Here is a 10,134-nt window from a genome sequence, read left to right on the forward strand (position 1 = left end):
CTTTCAATTGGTGTATTTGTGTTACTGAAATTAGAGCCATACTAAATCGAGATAAGATTAGTTGTACAAACTAGTTCTGTCAGTCAACTATTGTTAAATATTTTTTCAACTCTTTAAAAATATTTATGAGTGTTATTTTATACAAATCACATCAGCACATCAACAGCTTATCGGCGTTCATTGCTGACCAAAGCCTCTTCTCACGTGGAGGAGGTTTGAGCATTAGTCACCACGCTTGTTCAATGTGGGTTGGTGATTTCAAACGTATGATTAGAAATTCTTTACCGCTTATCAGTAGTGTCTAAATAATCTTAGAAAGTAGCTCGGAAAAAGTCACATTGTTGCTTGCCGTTGAAACCATGTCTTAAACTTCCGGGCCACCACGACATTAACAAATAAAAAACCACAAAGTTAGGTACTTAGTTTTCATATAAAATTTATTTAAGAAAATGAGATATTTTGTAAAGGCATCTATTGTGACAAAATGTATACATATATCTTATAACTGTTGTTGGCAGAAATTGTTATAAGTTACCCGACCTTCAGTTTGAGCAAAGACGGGTGACTGGTGTTCTATATAAGAAGACAGGATATCGTAGTCAACACCAAGAACCTCTATATTTTTACGGTTTTCACTGATCATCTGAAAAATAAAATTGAAAGTTTCTTAGGAGAAAAAATCAGTATGATCAGCATCAAGATCATCTTTAGAAGTATGCTGCGACAGGTACGTATTTTTGTTCCTTTAAATGAAAATTATTTAAACTAAATAAAAATGTTGGTGTTCTGGGACATTTTTAAATGAAATCGTAGTTCAGAGATTTTTAAGGAAATCCTCCGACTAGGCGAGGTGATCATGCCTGGCGGGCTTTCTGCCCAACGGTTGTTCGTTGGGATTTTCTATCCATATTTATTCGCATGTAAATTTCATATGTGCGATGTTGGATTTATGACGTCATCCGTTGATTTGATCGTCGATCCATTATATAGATATGCGACTTCTGTCATCTGTCACTTGACATATGTCGCCACAGATTAAATAAAAAACTGATAACATTTCGTGAATTTCAAACGTTCTCACCTACATTTCAAATTGTCTTCAAGAAGTATACAATGTATAAAAAAATAAAACCCTCATCTCCCAATAAAGGCTACTTACACTATAACCATCTCCGCCATTTGCAATAAAAGACTGTGAGGCCACCTTGTAGTATTTGTCGAGCCTCAGAGGTTCGTACCTAGGGACGTCACACTCGATACACCTCACTTGCACATCAACCACTCGTGAGTTTACTGGCCGTGAACCATTAAATGTGACGCGCAACCCTGAAATAAGAAAACGATTTCGTGAAAAACGTTTTATCTGGAGCTGCGGACTACCTAGCGGGTTTACCGGGGCTCCGGCTCGAAAAACAAGAGTAGGAACGGGGTGGTTTTTGGACAGTTCTGGTGTTGGTGCCGGTTCCTCTGGTGTTTTGGGTTTAAAGGATGGGGGCGATTGCTTAACATCAGGTGATATGTTTGCTCGTTTACCGGCTTATCTATACATATAATAAAATCGTAGAAAAGTGCTGTCTGTACATTGAAAATAAAAATAAAAAAAATAGCAGGGGTTATTGTTATGTCGATGTCGAACCCAAAAATGTAATTAACTTTTTTTTTGTCTGTTTGTCTGTTTGTCTGTTTGTCTGTTTGTCTGTTTGTCTGTTCGTCTGTGCGCGCTAATCTCAGAAACGGCTGATCCGAGTTGGATGCGGTTTTCACGAATATATTGTGGGATGCTTAAATTTACATTTAGTGTTTGTTTCATGTCAATCGGTTCATAAATAAAAAAGTTATGTCAAATTAAAGAATCACGTCGAACATTCTATGCTTATACCATTAATCTCCGCAACTATTTGACGGATTTGGTTGAAATTTGGTACAGATATAGTTTAGAACCTTAGAAAGGACATAGATATATTTTTATTTCAAAAATCAAAAAATAAAAATAAGAAATAAATTATTTATAAATAATTCTATGTCGATCGTTACACGACTTCGGTTCATGTTATTGTTTTAATTCATCGAAAAAAAGTAAATAAATAGTAAAAAGGTATGAAAAAAATAATATCAATATAATAAAACATTTAGTACAAAGAAAATGCTCTAACGGAGTATAGATAATTCTATGTCGATCGTTACACGACTTCGGTTCATGTTATTGTTTTAATTCATCGAAAAAAGTAAATAAATAGTAAAAAGGTATGAAAAAAATAATATCAATATAATTAAACTTTTAGTACAAAGAAAATGCCCGAACGGAGTATAAATAAATAATCCAAGTTGTCTTTATCCTCGATAGATGGCGTTGGGATCGAAATAGATCGCGCTATGGTTTCGTTACATTCATTTGGTTGGGTATCGGCCGAGCGCTTCGGTACTATCGTAGAAAAAGTGTATTATCAGTCGTATGATTATTTGTCTGTAGTGGTCCTGCTGTTTCGTATATTCTAAATTGGTTTCGTTGTATTTGTCAATTAATAAGTTTATTTGTTGGGTTTTCCTGGTTTTTTGGTTAAACTATTTAACGTAGGTTTAGTTTGATATCGATTATTAGTAGTTACTGTAGTTAGTTTTTTTAATAAAATTGTAAGTCTAATTTATAAATTAATTAGATTAGATTTAAGTCGTTTCTTTTAAATTATTTAGTTTAAGCTTGGTTATTATAGCATAGAGGATAGGTTGTAATATAGTTTCTTTTTTAATTGTTATAAATTCGTAATTCGTAGCTTTCTTTAGTTTTAAGTTAGTTTAAGTCCGTTTTTAAACTATTTTTTCAATGCCCTAAGTGAGTATACATCTATTAAATTCAAACGCAGAGCTCATTATGTTGATTTTTGAAGAGTTCCCTGGAATATCTTCCACATCTCATTTTTGAAGAGATCCCGCGAGATCGGGAACTATGTGGTTAAAACCAAAAATTTGCCGGAAGTCACTATTCCACGCGAACGAAGTCGCGGGCAAAAGCTAGTACCATAATAAAATCGAATTAAATCAGAAGAATTGATTACCTGCAACCTGTAACAGCCGTCCACCAGGCCACTGTTCATTTTCCACAGAAAACTCCAACATTTCCATAATATGTTCGCCTTTTAAATCAAATACTTCCACGTTGTTCTCGAATGGACTGGCCACTATTAATCCTTCGTAAGTTATCACTGTGAAAATATTTGGTGAAAATTAGGATCAAATTATAATTAATCAGACTGCACGGTTAGGAAAAAAGCCCTAATAAAAATTTAGATTAAAAAAAAAAAAGACTGCACGGTTGATGCGGTGGCTGGGCAACCGGGCAATCGACTGCCGTGCAACGGGTAGCAATTTCCGCAAGGATTAATTCTTTGTGTAATCCACCAATTGTTGTTCTGGATCTGGGTGTCATATGTATATGAAATTGTTTAGTTGTAAACGCACCCAACGAACGACAGAGGAGGAAATTCTAGTAAGGGACAATGTGTTATTAAAGAAAAAAATATATAAATATCAAATTAAGAAGAAGAAATACCATATGGGGCAAACACATAATTTGAACAAAACACTTATGACTAAATTGGACAAGAATTCTAATAATTGTTTCATATAAAAACACGAAACCCAGTCAATATCTTACCTCCACTATCAATAGCTGCTCTAATAACCCCTCTGTTGTTGACACAGAAGTGTGCATAATTCCACTGGTTGGGGCCAGCTCGAGGTAGTGCCTGGAACAAATACCAATCTCAAACCTTTTTTTAGATTGAATTTTAACATCACATCAGCCACAAGGCATCCGAATGCTTGGTCTATATAAGGTTTTTGATTGAGATCGATTATTAATTACGGCTGTTAAACATTACATACATAACCTCACGCCTGTCTCCCATGGGTAGGCAGATATGCAGAGACAATGGAACGTCATCAACAGTCATCAGTCTTTTCATACATGCTCGTCGGTTAAGAGTACTTTTAATTTGGCCCTTTTTAATATAGTAGACATTACATTAAAAGATTTTATGGTAAAATTTAAAAATATCTTATACAATAAAAAACTCACTGCATGCAGAAAAGCATCACACATGAAGTTTCCAAGATTGCACTCTGAACAGGCGCAGTCAGCTGATAATTTTACCAGAGATGAACCAATTTCTTCTGAAGCTTTCTCTTCAATCTGTGGAAGGTATTCCTCTATCTTGTCTAACACATCTTGTGCTGCAAGTAAAATTAACGTCATATTATTAGGCTTTACTTCACGAAGGTAGAAGGTTTTAAATGTGGGACAGCCATGCTTCGGCACGAATGGACCCACTCGATCGGAGTGATACCAAAGCCTTACAGAAAACTGACGTGAAACAACGCTTGCGTTGTGTTTCGTTATTTGAGTGAGGTTACTGAAAGCCCAATTACCCCCCTTCCCGATTCCCAACAAACCTTAAATTTCCAATCCACAAAATATCGGCAACGCACTTGTAACTCTGCTGTTTGTCTCTTGCCTCTGGTGTTTCGGGTGTCGTTGGGTGACGACGATTGCTTACAATCAAGAACTACGTCAGCTCGTTTGCCGGCTTATTCCATAAAAAAGACCAAAATGAATCAAGTAACTGTAAATAATATACTATACTACTACTGAGAAATTAATTCGACATACCTTGCTCAATTTCATTTCCAAGGTAGTGTGGGTTGTACGCGGGGATCGTGCGGTCCATGGCCCTCTACGGGGCCCCGGTGTGGGCGCCACATCTAAGGCGACGACCAGCTCGGGCGCTGGTTTCATCACAGAGGGTCATGGCCATACGGATGATCCGTGGGTACCGCACGATCTCCGGGGAGGCGGCTAACCTCCTTGCGGGATCACCGCCGTGGGATCTGGAGGCGAAAATGCTCGCGCACGTATATAACTTGCGTGCGGAGGCGCATCGCCGGGGCGAAACCCCACTGCCGCGTCAGATTAGTGCGTGGCGGGATGAGCTCCGGCGCGATCTCATGGCGGAATGGAAGCAGCGACTGTCGCAACCGAGGGCTGGGCTCGCTGTTATTGCAGCGGTAAGTCCCCTCTTTGAGGAGTGGCTAGAGAGGCGTCACGGCGTCCTCACCTACCGCCTGACGCAGGTGCTTACCGGACACGGAAGTTTCAGTAGGTACCTGTTTCGGATTCGGCGGGAGGAAACGCCCGGGTGTCGTCATTGCGAGGACCACCCGGAGGACACAGTGGAGCATACAGTAGCGGTGTGCCCTGCATGGGCTGAGCACCGCCGTGTCCTTAGGGATGTGATCGGCGACGGTGACCTCTCGCGTCCGGCCCTGGTTCAGGCCATGGTGCGGAGCGAGGGGGAATGGGATGCCGTCTCCTCCTTCTGCGAAGCAGTCATGCTAGCTAAGGAGGAGGCGGAGCGCGTGAGGGAACGATCCTCCTCACGCCCCAGCCGCCGCAGAAGACACTCCGGGCGTCGGGGATCGCGTGACGATCTCCGGCCACCGTAAGTGCGCAGACCCGCACTTACGGACGACGAGCAAGGGTAGCTCGCCGCCCGAACAAAACCAGACCCGTGCGTACGGCGCGTCGCGTTCCGCGCGCGCCTCAAAGAGCCATCAGACCACCATAGATGGGGCCCAGTAGGGCTGATGCCCGATCCGGAACTGCGGACAACGTAAAAGGTTACCGGGGCTCCGGCTCAAAGCAGGAGAAGGAACGGGGTGGTTTTTAGTCAGTAAGAGTCTGACACTCCCTCTCGCCTCACCCAAGGCAGGAGAAGTCATTGGATGATTTTCCCCCTCCAAGGTAGTGTGGGTTACCAGTCCAATGTGTGAGATGTCCATTATCATCAAATGTTAACTTAATTTCTCCCAAATATTGAGTATGCGCTGCTGCTTGTACTATTAAAACCTGAAAGATTAAAAAAAAATCTTTTAAATAAGGTTAAATACTGTAAAATATTTCATCAGATACACTAGGATATCAGAATAAGAGCCCGTTCACACAGACCCGCTGGGAGAAGAGAGCTGATTTTCAAAAAGAAAAATGCGCGTCGATGCCCTCCGGGTCGATCTGTGTGAACGGACCCTAAAAGTACAGTGGCCACTAGGGCATCTACTAATTTCTATAATTTTGTCCCATTTCCATGGGAATTTAAACTTTATTGTTTGGGTATAAAATCGAAAATCCAACTGTTAATATAATATTAGAGTAAAAGATGCCATAGTATTAAATGAAATACTCATACTTTTCTGTTTTCTTGTTCCACGACTACGGGGTAAGGTCCCAACGGAGTGAATCCACTATTTTCAGGAGCATCTCCATTGAACAACAATGTGTGACTATGTCCTCCAACTATGATGTCTATGTGTGGCCCAGCGTGAAGAGCGATTTCTCTGTAAAAAATATTTTATGAATACATACAAAATGAAGCCTAACCTAAAAGTTTTGCAAGAAGCATGTTCACAGTTAGGCAAAAAAGAAAAAAATACGTCTTCGCCCGCTCTACAGCCACCACAGATGGGACCCAGTAGGGCTTATCTAATTATACCCGGAGCTGCAAACTGCCTAGCGGGTTACCGGGACTCCGGCTCAAAAAGCAGAAGTAGGAACTGGACGGTTTTAGTCAGTAAGAGTCTTACACTCCTACTCGCCTCGCCTAAGGGGACAAAAATTCATTGGATGATTTTTCCAAGAATTTGTGGATCACACAAAGAGTTGCTCTGTGCGGTAGTCAAACCCTCTACACGTTGCACGGCAGCTTGATGCCCAGTCATCGCATCAACAGTGCAGTCAATAAAAAATATTTAAAATTAATAAAAAATACTAATGTTTACCTATCGATCTCCAAGCCACAATGTGACAAAACTACGATAATGTCTACGCCTTGTGCGTTAAGTTTCCCAGCTTCTTCTCTTACTGCTTCTATCTCGTCTGTGAATTTGAGTCTCCCCGTAGATGCTAGAATCTAAAAATTTAAATATTTTTGAACTCATGGTCGAAAAATATAAATTATTTTTGTTCCTGGTCCAATAAAGTGTGATTCCCAACAACCGTTAAATTCTTAACCTCCAAAAGGCCGGCACCGCACTTGTAACACCTCTACCCTGTGTTTCGGGTGTCCATGGGCGACGACAATAGCTTACCATCAGATGATCTGTCTTTTCGTTTCCGGCTTATACCATAATAAAACATCAAGTGATGGCCTAAAGTTCCTTTCTCTTTACTATGCGGATTTCTGCCCCTATATCAGAGATACTTGGGTGTCTTCAAGACCCGATTCAATAACTTATACAACGTGTAACAAAATACCCATATACATCAAGAAGCGCTGATGAATACAGGTTGAATAGAGTCTCTACAGGCCGAGAACGCAGCTTAACACCGATTGAAAAATAGCTTACCATCTTGGTATCGCATGGCTATTAAATCATACAAAATGTCATACCAGCAGTTACTCCGAATATTACGAAACATTTCTTCTGTCAATCTGATGCCTAGTACTGTCTACCTAATTTTTCGGCGGCGCGATTTGAAAAATTCATAACTTGGTACCATGAAAACATGAGTTTAAAAAACCCTTATTTTATCGTTTGTTATGTTATCTAGAAGCCGCGCAATTGATATGTATACCCTCTTTTTCAATAACGTTGTATACTCATACGAAATTCTCTATCATCAACCACTTCTTCCTTTACTTCTAGACGAGATGATGCCTTAACCCTATCCTACTAAATATCACTTACATCAGTAGTAGCTATTAAAACTCCAATAATACCAATCTTCCTATTATTCTTCTCGACAATTATACTCTTCTCGTATAAACCTTGTATAGTCGGCTCTAGATCATCAATTATGTTGGCAGTCACAACTGTTGAATTCAAATGTTGTAAATAAGGCACTACTTCTTCAATACCGTTGTCAAACTCGTGGTTTCCCAGCACCTGTGGAATATTAGTTGTAGTTATTGTTCTGGAAACTTCGATGAAAGCTTCATCAAGCTCCGGTTCAAAAAGGTACAGCTAACATAAGGACGAATTAGCTCTATTTGGTGATTGCACTCATGTGTTCTTAGGTATAAGGTATGTAGATATAACGGTTTTCTACAAAGTTAACTTGATATCAAGAGCAAAACTTTTGGTAACTAGTACTTAATGTAAAATAAATAATATTTCGATTTAAGAAGCCATTAACATGATATCTTAGAGCCAGTAGAATCTCAGCGCAAGTCTCTGTTTTGCACATGCTAAAACTAGTCCTATTACAACGCAGACAAAAATGCAATTGTCATATGAAATAAATGTTATTTCTTTCTTCTTTTCTTTTCTTTACATCAAAGTTAATAAACATAATAAAACAACAACAAACCAACATGAGCATCATGAGGCAGCATATTCATAAAGTCCTGTGTGACGTTCCATCGTAAGATATTGTACCAAATAGTTCCTTGGAAGCTGTCACCAGCATTGAGGAGAAGGGAATGCGGTTCAGTGTCTAACCGCTGACGGACTACGGTGGCGAGGCGAGCAAAACCACCGATGCAGGTATCAGCTGTATGGTTGCAAGGACCTCCTAATCTGTTAGTCTCCACAAATCTGGAAAAGTAAGCCAAAAATGACATTACTACTGTTACAATACTATTTATATTCAAAGAATAATGATCACAATCCATAAAAAATACCCTATGTCCTATAACAGCAAAGCTTATTTAATAAAAAACAAAAAATCTCCGGGATCTTGGAGATCGAAGACCTGACTTTATGACCTAAGTGTCCCACTTAGGCCATACCTTAAGGGTACCATTTCAAACAAAAAAAGAGAGTTTTTTTAGTAAATTGGTTCACAAATACTCATACGAACGATAACATATATTTTTTTTCATAACAGCGCCTGAACTATTTTCATAGCAGTTTTTAGTGATGATAATTTTTTGATGAAGGTGTAAAAAATCGACGTTAGAAAGTATGCCATGTTTTTTATACATTTTTATCTTCTTTAATTTAATTGAAATTCGTAGTAGTTACCAAAGATGTTACAAGATTTATATTGACCAGTTATGTCTTGCCATCCACAGGCGTAAAAATGTATCAAAGTAAATTGGCACGAAACAAGTATTTTATTGATCCACAAATGTATGAGGTATCAGGCTAAGAGACAACGCCTAAAAAAAATGTACCAAAACTAAACATAAACCTTTGATTTCGTTGTTCAATTTTACTATACTCTCGTTAAATGAAACCAAACAAAAAATGGGAAATCATTCAGCTGTCTAACTACTGAGCTGTCAGACGCACGACTGAATTTGTTGAATTTCTGCTATTGACTATGGAATTGTTGTTAGCCCGTCCAATTTCTACAAAATACCGTTTCAAAGTACCTACGATGTCTATTGAGATGCGTAGTATTAATTCTGAGTTAACAATCATTCTAATGTAAGAATAATATATTCTTCTTCTTCTTTAATTTTATTTACTACAGTCAAATTAGGTCATTTGTCAAAACAAAGATTCGAAAAAAAATCCGTAGATATATTTTTTGTGGAATCATTAGAAGAAATGATCCCACCCCCTATTACATGGAACTTATAACACAAATGGTGAAAAGTGGGTGTACATTGTACAGCGGCATTACGTGCCCCAATGTGCACCTCTGCCTACCCCGTCGGGGATAAAAAACGTGACGTTACATTAGAAGAAATGAATATAAGTGTGACTTTGATAAAAGACAAATAAATTTACTAACAAAAAACACATACCTTGCATGAAAATCATTATAATGCAAAATATTCAACTCATATCCCGAAATTATTTGAACACTAAATAAAATAAAACTAGAAAACACAACGATTTTGAAAAACATTTCTAAATTGTACTATTTAAAATCACAGCACTACATCGCAAGCTATTCTATGCAAAAATACTTAATTTAAATAATAATCAAAGTATATATAAAAATGTATTAATTATTTAATCAGATATGAATTGATAACAGACCGAGATATAATTATATCGATTATCGAAAACATATTTGTTTGAGATTCCCTGATTAAATTGGAAATGTCGATAAAACGAATATTATTAGTTGTGCAATCGATAAAGATCCAAATGAGACTGCCACAAAAAAATGTTCCAATTGTGTGATAA

General features: G+C 38.4%; 1 protein-coding gene across 1 annotated transcript; it reads right to left on the reverse strand.

The window, feature by feature from the left end:
- Positions 1-411: 411 nt before the first annotated feature.
- LOC118278044 (apyrase-like) lies at positions 412-9,915 on the reverse strand. The gene is made up of 11 exons (XM_050700324.1): positions 9,747-9,915; positions 8,364-8,586; positions 7,738-7,935; positions 6,829-6,959; positions 6,240-6,387; positions 5,812-5,902; positions 4,076-4,230; positions 3,653-3,743; positions 3,054-3,200; positions 1,160-1,326; positions 412-643 (listed from the first exon to the last, which is right to left on the reverse strand). Exons 1-11 carry the CDS (start codon positions 9,848-9,850, stop codon positions 500-502), a joined length of 1,599 nt encoding a protein of 532 aa, XP_050556281.1. The 5' UTR covers positions 9,851-9,915; the 3' UTR covers positions 412-499.
- Between the last annotated feature and the right edge of the window lie 219 nt (positions 9,916-10,134).

Source organism: Spodoptera frugiperda, chromosome 18 (genome assembly GCF_023101765.2).
Source record: "Spodoptera frugiperda isolate SF20-4 chromosome 18, AGI-APGP_CSIRO_Sfru_2.0, whole genome shotgun sequence".
Taxonomy (NCBI): Eukaryota; Metazoa; Arthropoda; class Insecta; order Lepidoptera; family Noctuidae; genus Spodoptera; species Spodoptera frugiperda.